The sequence below is a fragment of the Diabrotica undecimpunctata genome, chromosome 8 (genome assembly GCF_040954645.1).
Source record: "Diabrotica undecimpunctata isolate CICGRU chromosome 8, icDiaUnde3, whole genome shotgun sequence".
In the NCBI taxonomy this organism is placed as follows: Eukaryota; Metazoa; Arthropoda; class Insecta; order Coleoptera; family Chrysomelidae; genus Diabrotica; species Diabrotica undecimpunctata.
In genome coordinates, this window is record NC_092810.1 from 63,762,767 (window position 1) to 63,776,551 (window position 13,785).

At 32.1% G+C, this 13,785-nt stretch overlaps 2 protein-coding genes across 2 annotated transcripts in view; one reads left to right on the forward strand and one right to left on the reverse strand.

The window, feature by feature from the left end:
* LOC140447633 (uncharacterized) overlaps window positions 1–13,785 on the reverse strand; it is a 453,196-nt gene that overhangs the window by 259,660 nt on the left and 179,751 nt on the right. The gene's annotated exons all lie outside the window — the stretch shown is intronic.
* Window positions 1–13,785, forward strand: part of LOC140447632 (cytochrome P450 4d2-like) — a 73,393-nt gene that overhangs the window by 28,631 nt on the left and 30,977 nt on the right. The window contains exon 5 of the mRNA XM_072540391.1: window positions 9,532–9,772. Coding sequence (XP_072396492.1) covers window positions 9,532–9,772 — 241 coding nt within the window. The remainder of the gene's footprint in view (window positions 1–9,531; window positions 9,773–13,785) is intronic.

Below are 13,785 nucleotides of genomic sequence, written 5' to 3' on the forward strand. Positions count from 1 at the left end.
AGGGGCCCCTGTCATTAAGACGATTTAATTAAACGGTCATAGGGGGCGTTGTGTGATACACAATATATTTGAAGACTTTTAAATCCAGTAAGTTTTTTCCACGTCTTGTCACATTTTTAAGGGATAGGATAGTTGACTACATAAATTCAGCCTTTTAGAAACATTTTTGATAGTCACAGATGAAATCGCCTTTGGTCTAGTATGATGATTTTCTATCTGATCGATTTTTACAAAATCGATCAGAGACAAAATATTTATTTACAAAAGAGCATATACCTACATAATATAATCAATGATGGAATAAAATCTATATAACCAATAATGGAGTAAATGGATAAAGCATTAAAAATCGTTAAGATAACGAAAAATGTAACAGAAATACTTAATAAATGGATATCAAAAACTAATAAAAAAAAAGAAATGAGGAATCTGGAAGTTAGCTACGTGGAATATTAGAAAAACAACTCAATATAAATCTTGTGTGTGTATTATCACAATAACTGAAGAAATAAGAGACAAAGAAGACCAAGAATCTGAAGAGATAGATATGGAAAAAGTAAAAGATGGGTTAAAAATAATTAAAACAGCAAAGGCCTGCGGTGCAAATGGGATCAAACCAGAAATGGTAAAGTGGCTGCGGATGACGGAAAATAATGATTGGTGGAATTATACTGTAAAGCGTACCAAACTAGACAGATTACAGTAAAATGGGAAAAGAAACTGATGAAGACAATGTTATGAAATTATTACAGAGCCATATGCTGCGGTAACATTTTAAGTTTTAAAATTAAAAGTGAAACTAGAACAAACCATGAAGTGGAGATATCCAGGAGTGGCTAGTATACCTGTTGAATACAAAGCACGTGGTGTTCGTGTGTATTAAGGTATAAAAAAAAGTGCTTATTACAAGCTTAAATTTTTATTTTAAGAAGATCTTTTCGGAATTAAATCATTCCATTATCAGTTAACTAAAAGAGAGAGTAAAAATACCAATATTAAAAAACACCGTTATTCGTTTTACCGCCATTACAATTAGTTAGTAACATTCTTTTTAATAATAATAGTCTCCCGTTTTATACCGCTGTCGCGGCTTTGGGAGTACAGCAGGGTAGTCTGCTATATCTAGGGCCTACGGTATACAAGGAAGATAACATGGCCAGTGCTACGCTTCAACCGTCTATTATTACCCCTGGTTTTACCCAAGGTACTCATTTTTTATTCAGGCTGAGTCGACCTGGGGCCTATAGACATTTTTAGAATGTCTAGATGTTCTTGCCGGCGGTGGGATTCGAACCCCGGACCACCGGCTTGCGAGGCAAGTATCCTACCGCTTGCTCTACGCAGGCCCTAGTAACATTCTTTTTACCGCCTTTAAAATGATTTATTAATTTCAACTACCTAACTTAAATTTTGCCTTACCCTGGTATACCAAATTTATTTTACATCACAGTCACTCATTGTTTTACATTCTACCACCTTTTTAAAATACCAAAAATTGCTATTGATCTTACTACACACAAAACACAATTCTTCACTAAAAACTGCCTATTCACAAACTTAAGCACACTGACTTTTGCTCCTACTACATCATTCCACTTGACATTGATGGGTACTAACTGATTTTTCATACCATCTTTATATCAGTTAGCCCAAGACTCCAGAACAGATCAGAGGTAATGTAAGTCGAAAAAACCTCACCAGCTACAGGGGGTCATGTAAGATGCTCCCATTTTCAGTTTTTAATAATCAATAAGTTAAGTCTATTGCATTTACCTTGATAAATACCATGAGGATTATATTTTAATACGGATGTCCTTCCAAAGTTTTTTATGTGGCCATACAATGTTTTTTAACAACTTTTTATCTAAGTAGTAAAAAACCAACGTGTTATTTCTATATATTTAAATTTTAACTTGTGTTTTTTAATATTGGTATTTTTACTCTCTCTTTTAGTTAACTGATGATGGAATGATTTAATTCCGAAAAGATCTTCTTAAAATAAAAATTTAAGCTTGTAATAAGAACTTTTTTTATACCTTAATACACACGAACACCACGTGCTTTGTATTTTAAGTTTTCACAAGGATAGTGGAACAAAAACTTAGGCAGATGATAGAAAAACAAAATAGGAGAAAACAACCTGCTTTTTTATTTTTTTATTTGTATTTCTGTATTTTAGTTTTTCTTCTATGAGCTTTATAATATCTGGTGTCAACTCTTTTTTGGCACTTCAGCCATGCATTTGGAAAATCAGCTATGCATTCTGGAATTGATTAATGCTACTCAGTATTGCATACACACCTGTGATATTAATTAAATTTTCTTTAATAAAAATGACATAAATATGATTGATTCAATTTCAAGACTAAAATACCAATCGCAAAATATTTGTTTGTTATTAAAATGTCATTCTGTGAAAGTGGGAAGAATTCTAACCCAAAATAACTACTTGTTTTCGATGACTCAATATTTTAACTGCTTGTTTTAAATATATTTGGTACATCGGTCACATGATTTTTTAAAAAATACTAAACAATATTTTGATATTTTGGCAATATGCCACCTTTAGTTAAAGGAGATGTTAGATATTTAAAAATATTCAATAAAAGATTTGACGTCAAAATTTCAAACAGGAAAATAAGTGCTATCAAAAATAAAGGATTGGATCGATAGAGGTGAATATATATACATATATATTCACATTCATATATATATATATATATATATATATATATATATATATATATATATATATATATATATATATATATATATATATATATATTCTTGGAAAGGGCTGGTTTTGTAGTCAAATACTGACCTTTAAGTAAAACTCTTTAAGGTTTGATAAGCTTTCGAGTTTATTTAACTCTTTCTCAAAACTACATAGACAATGAAGTTGTTGTATCTTTAACAGGCTTAGCCTTGTGAGGATTGTACTAAAAAATTATCAGAATTACTTAAAATTTGACATTAGGTTTAGGTATATTATTTAATTGTAATATATATATATATATATATATATATATATATATATATATAATATATATATAATAAACTAGTAGTTATATATATATATATATATATATATATATATATATATATATATATATATATATATACATATATATATATATATATATATATATATATATAATAGCCCTAATAAACTACTAGTTTATTAGGGCTGCAGTCAGAAGGTTGGCCGAGATGTTAGACACAACACAACATAATAATGGACAATACATTCTTCTAAAATTTTTTGGTCAGAATAGTAAAACTTAGTTTATTTCATGACATCTTTTGATAGTGTGTTTTAACTCTGACATATAGAGAACAGAAAGAAAAAAAAAACAATGTGATTAAAATTTTTAGAATCCATTGAAAAAAGTAATAGTTTACTGAATGACACAAAAAGTTACATCAAACTTAAGAACAGTCCGGTGTGCACCCTCCAAAAAAAGGCAAACAAATTGGTTTCGGATTTAGCTTCTTCCAAATCCATAACAACAGAGGTTGCAAAATCCATGAAAATTTACAATGCAGTTGCACCCAGGTTTTATACATTCCTAAAGTTCACAAACCCACTAGTTCAATGAGGCCTATTGTCTCTTCCATTGATGCTCCCAATAGTAAACTTGCTAAATACTTTACAGATATTCTCACAATTTCCTACAATGATTCCAATGAATCCTATATTAGAGATACTTTCACGTTTAGTAACTTCATTAACAATGTTAAAGTTCCGAATAATTATATATTAATTAGTTTATATGTTGTGTCACTGTTTACAAACTTACCACTAGATGCTATTCTGAACAGCATCAAAAATAACTGGAACAGCATCTCTCCGCTTACCAAGGTCAGTTTAGACGATTTCATAAGAATTTTAACATTTGTATTTGACTCATCTTTTTGTACTTTTTGTTCAATGATAATTTTTTTAAACATATATTAAGCACTCCAATGGGCAGCAAAATCCCCAATACTATGTAACTTTGTTTTGGATGAACATTTAAAGAAAATATACCATTTCACATACCTTTTATTAAACGATATGTAGATGATTTGATTTTATCGGTCCCTGAAAACAAAGTAACTGATGTTTTAAACACATTTAACTCCCAATGTGAACACCTAAAGTTTACGGTTGAGAGGGAGTCAGATGGTATAATTCCTTTTTTAGACATGCTTATCCATCGTGGCAGTGATGGCATTAAAAAAAACGGAGTGGTATCGTAAACCTTGTTTTAGTAACCGTTTCATAAATTTTCAGTCTCAACATCCATCCAAGATGAAAACAAATTTGGTTGCGGCCTTAAAAACTAGGGTTACTAACCTGTCACACATCGATTTCAGGGACAAAGGACTAAAAAAGTTGAGATCTATACTACCAGAGAACTCCTACCCCATAGGGCTTTTAAATAAACTCATTTTCGGTTCTCCTTTTCCTTCGCAATTTTCTAACAACCAAAATTTTCATAACAATGAGGTCCGACAATTGACAATGACAAACAACACATCAGTAATACCATCTAAAATAACTTATGGTTCCTTACCCTACATTTCAGTTCTGACACCTAAGCTAATGAACATTTTCAAAAATGTTAATGGCTTAAAAATTACAACTAAGAATGTGAAATCGGTATCGAAGTTATACACAAAGACAAAAGATCCTTTCACAATACAGGAGTCATCGAATGTTGTTTATTCTATACCATGCGCCAATTGCAACAACGTATATATCGGAGAATCATCTCGTAATTTCCACAGTAGGGTGATCTCACATCGTAGTGACATAAAAACCAACAAAATAAATGCATGTGCACTCACAGAACATGCAATAACTGTATTCCTGTATTTTGGCAAAAGAAAAAACCATGCAAAACGTGTTTTCTTGGAAATGTGTTACATAAAATCTAGTATATCTTGCATAAATAAAAAGTCTGACATAGATAAATTGAGCAACATTTATTGTTATCTACTAGAAAAACATCAAAATTAAAATAAATATTTTACCTATACATATTCTAGTATGCATAGCTGGTTGCATACCATTAAGACAGGTTTAATAATTAAAAATAAAAAATACCCAATAGGGGCCTCTCGTTTTTTGAAAATAAATACAATATTAAGAACAGCTAAGTACATTTTAATCACGTTTTTTTTCTTTCTGTTCACTGACAAATTGTGATATTTTGTAAACATTTACACATTTTTTTTTATCTATATTACAGTGCCTTGAAAAAGGAATAAAACAATTCCGAAAACTTCACAAAAAGTCAAAAGAGTATTTCTCTAATATCTCGACCAACCTTCTGACTGCACCCCTAATAAACTGGTGGTTTTGTTTATATCAACAGTCACGACTATCCTGTATTTCTTATATACACTACTCAACAACTGAAGTGGATAATCTTAAAATTCCTAAAATTAACATATAAAACTATTTTTAAAATAATTGCCTGTACTATACTCTATATCCTATCTTTATTGCCAATATTTTTTGCATGCGGTTTTTTCTCCTTATTCTTATCGGCCCTTATCTCGTACACAGAGAGACATGTTGTTCCAAACATGAATATATCATTCGTATAAAAGTGCTTGTATTGGCTTTACCAGTTGTCAATAAGTCAAGAAATCTATTTATCACAAAAACATTATACCGCAAAGACGTTTAGAACTAGTGCAGCTCGAGCAATTAGTTCGTTGGATCCAACAAGGCATAACTCAACAAGAGGTTGTATGAGGCTAAATGTGTCGCAAAGTGTGATAAGTCGTGCATGGAATCGGTATGTAGCAACTGGATCTGCAACATACAGGCAGGGAGGAGGAAAAGAACGATCTACAACTCGTCGGCAAGACCGTTTTGTAGTTCTGACGGCAAGAAGAAACCCAACATTCACGGCTTTCAGAAATAACAGTATCTTCAGGCATGCTACTGGACGAGCGATTTCCAGTCAAACTGTCAGGAGACGGTTACATGCATACAAGAAAATTCAATTTTCACGCAGATTTCGCTAGGAAACCCTACAGTTTTCTCATATTTTAGTCTACTTGATTTAATTTTTTTATACACAGAAAGGCATAAAGAATAAAATCGTGGTTTAACTTCTACTAAAATCCGATGGTCTAATAGCCCGATTAGCGTTGTTATTGTAGGTATACCAATGTCTAGTTTCAATATGTATCTGATAGGTTATTGATTATCTACTTTAAAAATAAATTTACGTTTTATTAAAAAACAACAAACAAAGGGGTTTTATTAAAAAAAAATTTATTTCAAAATTTTTAGTAAAAAGTATAAATAAAATACCCAAACGGGCTATATCACAAATACAAAACGTTTTCGGAATGTAAATTCCATCATCAGTGTAACAAAGTGCACATGCTATGAGCCACTAAAATATATGGGTGAAAACCCTTTAAATGTTATAAATTTACAAATATGTTATATTATATAATATTAAAAATTAGAATGTTTAAGTTACCGTTGGAATTGGTAACATGGCAATGTATCGGTTACTTGGTCCTGAGACAAAGTGTCTTCGAGGACCTGTTTATAACAACTCGAGCGAGGGTTTTATTGTTTTATATGATCAATGTACCCCCAAATATGAAAAAGAGGTGAGTTTTGAGAAAGGGATGAATTAGTCCCTATGCAATAGGGTATATTTGGGTGAATTCTATGCACTTTTCGTACATATACATCTACAAATAAGTTGTATAAAATTAAATTTCCTATCAAAATGTCACCTTTTAAAGTCAAACATTTTTCCTCCCTCCCTCCCCAACCTATTTCGTTAAAGACTATAAAGTGTAAACCCATACCAAAAATAGATCACTTGACAAAGGCACTCTGTCGAAACAGCTGTAGTAATAAGATTTTATAATAAATTTCGTGGAAGTTTTGAAAACAAAGTTTTCAGTGTTTTATTGTTATATAAAATGAATTTCCATCAAGTAACATTAAAATCCATCACTTATCAAAAATATTTTTTTTGACAAAAATATATTTAAAAAACGAAGCAAAAAAAAACACGAAAACACGCGATTTCTCTTTTATGCCCCATATTTTTGTACAGAGGTATGGGTATAGGATTTGCTTTACAAAAATATTTTCTACCCTCTCTCTTTAAAATGGCGTCTGGTAGAAGTCTTTAGGATTCACAGTATCCGAGATATGATTTTTCAAATTTCGCCACTCACACCATTTTGAGGCCATTTTCCCTATTTTTCACAAACATTGTTCTATAACTTTTTTCTACGCAGTTTTAGGCAGTTTTTTTTAGACAGTCAATGGAAAATTTAATAAAACGAAAAAATAATTACGTTTAAAGGGTTCTACTGTAGAAGGTCTTGCTTTAACTTTAAGCAAGATACGGTTCTTCAAAGTTTTTAGCTTCTAACGAAGTTTTATTTTTTTTTTCATTTCATTCTTTTAATTTCTCATTATAACTTTTTTTCTTGTAAACTTACGTATATGCATCACCAAATAAAAGAAAGCTTATTTTTTTTATTTTAAAATAGTCTATTGTAAAATATTCTGGGTAGTAAAAAAACTGCATAGAATTTATCCAAATTGCATAGCGACTAATTCACCCCTTTCTCAAAAACGCAACCCATTAAATGGTAACACCGCGGTTTTTTCATATTTACGGATCCATTGACCATTGGAAATAATAAAACCCCTTTAACGTTGTAGTTCCTTTTTGTCCTTATTCTTTTGCAAAGCATGTGGTGTTCGTGTGTATCAAGGTATAAAAAATGCTTATTAAAAGCTTAAAACTTTTATTTTAAAGAAGATCTTTTCGGAATTGAATCATTCCATCATCAGTTTACTAAAAGAGAGAGTAAAAATACCAATATTAAAAATATGTAAGTTGAAATTTAAATGTATAGAAAGAACACTTTGGTTTTTTACTACTTACATAAAAAGTTATTAAAAAACATTGTTTGGCCACAGAAAAACACTGGAAGGACATCAGTAACAAAAACAATCCCCATGGAATTTACAAAGGTAAATGCCATAGACCGTTAACTTCGCTAATTAATAAAAACTAAAAATGGGGGCATCTAACATGATCCCCCGGAGCTGGTGAGATTTGGTCGACTTACATTACCTCTGATCTGTGCTGGAGTCTAGGGTTAACTGATAAAAAGATGGTATGAAAAATCAGTCAGTACCCGTCAACGTCAAGTGGAATGATGTAGTAGGAGCAAAAGTCATTGTGCTTCCGTTTATGAATAGGCTGTTTTTAGTGAAGAATTGTGTTTAATATGTAGTAGGATCAATAGCAATTTTTGGTATGTTAAAAAGGAAGGAGAATGTTAAACAATGAGTGACTGTCATGTAAATTAAATTTGGTGTACCAGGGTAAGACAAAATTTAAGTTAGGTAATTGAAAATTAAATCATTATCAAAAGTGAAAAAGGATGTTATTACCTAATTATTTCATTGTATGAAGTAAGTAGAGATAAAAGTTGATTTAAAAATTATGGAAGATGAATCGAGGAAAAAGAAATAGAAGATATGAACGTGAAGATGTAAGCTGGGGATACTGAAATTGACTGTGATAAGGAAATGATAGATGTAAAGTGAGTATTTATACTCACTTCATCCTTTATACTAATAACATCTTTTTTCACTTTTGATAATGATTTAGTTTTCAATTACCTAACTTAAATTTTGTCTTACCCTGGTACACCAAATTTAATTTACATCACACTCACTCATTGTTTGACATTCTCCCCCCTTTTTAACATACCAAAAAATGCTATTAATCCCACTACACAAACACAATTCTTCACTAAAAACAGCCTATTCATAAACGGAAGCACAATGACATTTGCTCCTACTGCATCATTCCACTTGACGTTGACGGGTACTGACTGATTTTTCATACTTTTCATACACATCTTTCTATCAGTTAACCCTAGACTCCAGCACAGATCAGAGGTAATGTAAGTCGACAAAATCTCACCAGCTCCGGGGGGTCATGTTAGATGCCCCCATTTTTAGTTTTTATTAATTACCGAAGTTAACGGTCCATTGCATTTATGTTTGTAAATTCCATGAGGATTGTTTTTGTTACTGATGTCCTTCCAGTGTTTTTTTGTGGCCAAACAACTTTTTATGTAAGTAGTAAAAAACCAACGTGTTCTTTTCATACATTTAAATTTCAACTTACGTGTTTTTAATATTGGTATTTTTACTCTCTATTTTAGTAAACTGATGATGGAATGATTCAATTCCGAAAAGATCTTCTTTAAAATAAAAGTTTTAAGCTTTTAATAAGCATTTTTTTATACCTTGATACACACGAACACCACATGCTTTGTATTCAACAGGTATACTAGCCACTCCTGGATATCTCCACTTCATGGTTTTGTTCCAGTTTCACTTTTAATCTTATTCTTTTGAACATAATCAATAGCCTATGATGTTGTAATGTGTATTTACAATAAACTTTTTAAAAATTTGTAACGTATGCCATTTTACATAATACTTACAATTCTTTAACGTTACAGGGTCATGACACAACAACTTCTGGAATTGCCTACACTTTATACGCCCTGGCTGAAAATCCCGAAGTTCAAAAGAAGCTTTATAACGAAATTGTTGATATATTAGGAAATGACAAAAATATGGATTTGACCATATCTAATCTTAACGATTTAAAATACTTAGATATTGTGGTAAAAGAAGCATTCAGAATATATTCACCTGTGCCATTGATAGAAAGAAAAATAGTAGAGGATATGGATTTAGGTAATAATGACAATATGACATTTTGTTCATTTTTATATACTGAAGATTCCATTGATTTTCTCTATTCTCCTGAAATTTCTTCGGCGTCTAAACACTTTTCAAATAATCTCCCAAATATTCCAAACATAGTCCGTGATCCCGGGCCCATTTTTACCCTTTATTACTAATAAGCTAATTTTTCGTGAATAGTTTCATTTTGACAAGACGCCCAACTTTTGACCTTACAACAATTTGCGTTTGTGGTGGCTAACAGCCTTAGCTGCAATGAAATATGTTGATATTACTTATACTATATGGCTTCTACTAGTTTATTAGTTTGTAGAAATTTTCTTCTCTTCGTTAGCAGATCCAATGCTGTTGGATCACTTACTTATCACTTGTTCAAATAACAGTATAAATATAAAACCTTTTGCAAATTAAAATCAAACAAACTCAACACTTTACCTTAATTCATAGAAAAACACACCAGGAATAAAATTTATATAAATTTATATAAAAATATATAAAAATTTAGTTAATTATAAATCTGCAATCATCCTATCTGATGGTAAGTAATTTGTACTCAATTTTATGCCTAATTTCAAATTGTAGTTTATATTTTTATTTGCCAGGAATAGTTTTTCTTAACAGTATGCATATTTTTTACATGTTTTCATCATCATCAGTGGCATTACAGCTCGTTATGAGTTATATACGAGGAGAACGATACACTTTTCAGCAACTGATACTCGAAGGGAAAATAGAGGGTAGGAGAGGTCTCGGACGTAAAAAAATGTCATGGCTGCGCAATATTCGACAATGGACAGGAATCCACAGCTATGAAATGCTTCGCAATGCTGCTAAAAACAGAATTATTTAACATCTCACCTGACAAGACGATGTACGGTGGACGCCTACGCAGAAATGCATGGCACCTTAAGAAGAAGAAGAATGAGCCAAAGCCTTCTTCAGAACAATCTTCCATTCGCCCCTGTCTCTGGCAACTCTTCTCCATGCTTTAACTCCGATGGGTTTTAGATCATCCTTTATGTTATCTTGATACCTAAGTTTTGGTCTTCCTCTGGCTCGTCTTCCCACTGGTCCTCTTCGGTCGAAAATTTTTCTGATCGTTGCGTCTTCATCTCGCCTAATTACATGTACTATCCATCAAAGGATAGGACATGTAATTAGGCTGCTAATTTAATACATTTTACAACGTCAGGTTCCCCAAAACTTCTATATAACTTAAAGTTGTAGCGCCTACGCCACAACTTTGAGTTATAAACCACTTTTTACATGTTTTATTTAATAAAAAATCATGACGTCGTCCCCTTCTAGTCTATGGCTTGTACCTTGGACTGATCCGAGTTAGAATGCCATAATTTTGCCAAATGCAAAATGCCAAAAATGCGCAATGCCAAAAATAGCCATGCCTTGCAGCAAAAGCGGAAATAAAAGACAACCAATGCAATATCAAGTGTGCAGTAGAAAAGATCTAAATAGTGAATTGTCTATACGGGAAGCTTCTCGCTGTTACATTGTGTCTAAAACAACTAATTAGGCACATGACTCAGCCTAAAAATTAAGAAGCCATGGCAGAAATTTTTTATGAAGCGAGCAATAAAACTCAACAATTTTTCTCGATTGAAGAGGAAAACAGTTTGAAATATTATTTAATAACAGCCGCACACCTTCACTATGGCTTGACAAAAATTTGTGCTCGTTTCAGTTTTTTTCAAAGTTTCCATCATCATGGGAGAGACATAATAAAACTGGTAACTGATGATTAAGATACTTCCCAAGGCGTTACACAGCAGAATTATCACTTCGAAAACCGAAGCCTTAAAGCCTAGTAAGATCCACTTCTTTTAATGAAACCAATATCAGCTCATTTTTTAAAAATTACAAGAAAGCTCTACCTCAATATGAATTTTCGTCTGACAAAATTTGGACTGTGGTGAATCTCGTTTGACAACTGTCTATGTCTCTTCTAAAATAATTGGCCCAAAAGGCATAAAACAACTTGGACAGACGACAAGTGGAGAAAGAGGATAAACTATTACTGTAATTGTGGAAATAATGGCTTTGGTACTCATATTCCGCCTATTATGGTATTTACTAAAGTAAATTTTAAATGCCATATGTTGAAAGAAGCTCCTGTAGGCACAGTTGAAGGTGCCAATTCATCTTTCTGGTCTAAGGAGTCACTTTTTTTGCAGTTACTGGAGCATTTTAAATCTCATGTAAAAACGTATATTAAAGACAGCTTACAATACAGCTTATAGTGATTGGATGCTTATGCACCCAGGGTAACCTATAAGTATTTGCGACGTTGCAGAGTTAATAAGAAAAGCATTTCCAAAAGCTTTCTGTCCATCTAATATTCTTAAAGGATTTAACGTATCGGGGCTTTATTCCCTTAAAGGACACATATTTCAAGAACACATAGTTCTTACCTCTTATGTTTTGAATCGTCCATTAGAAAATAACAGCATAGGTGTTAAAGCTCAATCTGAAAGTACCGAGAACTTGGATGTTCAATGTAAAACTCCAAATGGTTTATGTGATCTTGTAGGCTCTTCTAGTGTTGCTTTAGCTAATCAGAACAAAAGCTCTTGTAGTATTCTAAAGAAACCAAATTAATTTCCTTCAACATCTGCTCTTGTTACTCCAGAAATGCTAAATTTCCTAAAGCACCTTCCTTTCAAAATGGTCAGTGAAGAAAGACCACGAGGGAAATCTTGCATATTCACAGACATTCCCGAAAAATATGAAATATCACAGTTAAAAAAATTTAAATCACTACTCTTAAAAATACTAAAAGGCAAGTATTTGTGGATTCCACGCAAAACAGTCTATCAAAAAAAAATTAAATACGTTTACTTCTCAGAAGGAAACCAAGAAAGAATAATCATCAAGTTCAGAATCCGAAAATGACAACTTGTCCCTTAGCAGTGAAAGCAGTGACAAAGAAAATTGGAAGAAGCAGATTCAAAGATAGGAAGAAGCAACACTGCTGGAGAACAAGTTTGAAAATAATGATTTAAAAACTGGCGACTTTGTATCGGTAAAAATTCAGGGGAAAAAAGATTCCATTGTTATACAGTGTGTAAAAGCCAAATGGAATAAATTCATTATTTAGGTTAGTGTACATATTTATAAAAAATCCCGAAACACGTCAAATTTAAATTATAACTTGACATTCTTTAACATAAAAATGCAACTCCTAACTTCAACGCCCTTAGAATGACAGGTACAACTCCCAATTTTTAAAATAGGAAGTATAGGCTTGTGATATATCGTTTGAAAGGTCTTTTCATTCTCCATTCAAAAATGTTGTCGCTTTCAAGTTTATTAATATTAATTAAGATAAAATAAATTAAAATCACGTGGTTACCGAAATTCACTACAATACAATCAAAAACTAAAATGTAATGCAAAACGTAATAAAATGCAGAACACGAAAAAGAATTATGAATGTTAATGAAGTAGCTATTCAAAATGTTCACCTCGAACGTCTTGGCAACATACTAATCTCAAATAAAACTGTCTTCTAACATTATTTAACATAACAAGCGTGATCGACCTAATCGCAAGCGTTATTCGTTCTTTTAAGTCATTTAAATCAGAAGGTTTAGTTTTGTACACATGGTTCGTCACCTATCCCCATAAAAAGAAATCTAATAATGTAAGATCAGGTGATCGCGCTGGCCATTCAATCGATCCTCGCCTCCCTATCCACCGATTGGGAAATATTGTATCGAGGTACTGCCGGACATTAAGTTGGTAATGTGGTGGTGCTCCATCCTGCTAAAACCATATCGTATTCGCTGGAACTTGAGGGTTTCCTGGATCAGGATATAAATTTGCCAATGTTGGAATGACATCATTTTGAAGTAGTGCCAAATAATTGTTGCCATTCAAGTTGCCCTCAATGAAAAAGGGACCAATGATATTGTTTCCTACAATCCCTACCCAAACATTAACCTTTTGAGGGTATTGAGTGTGTTCTTCTCTCATACAGTGAGGATTTT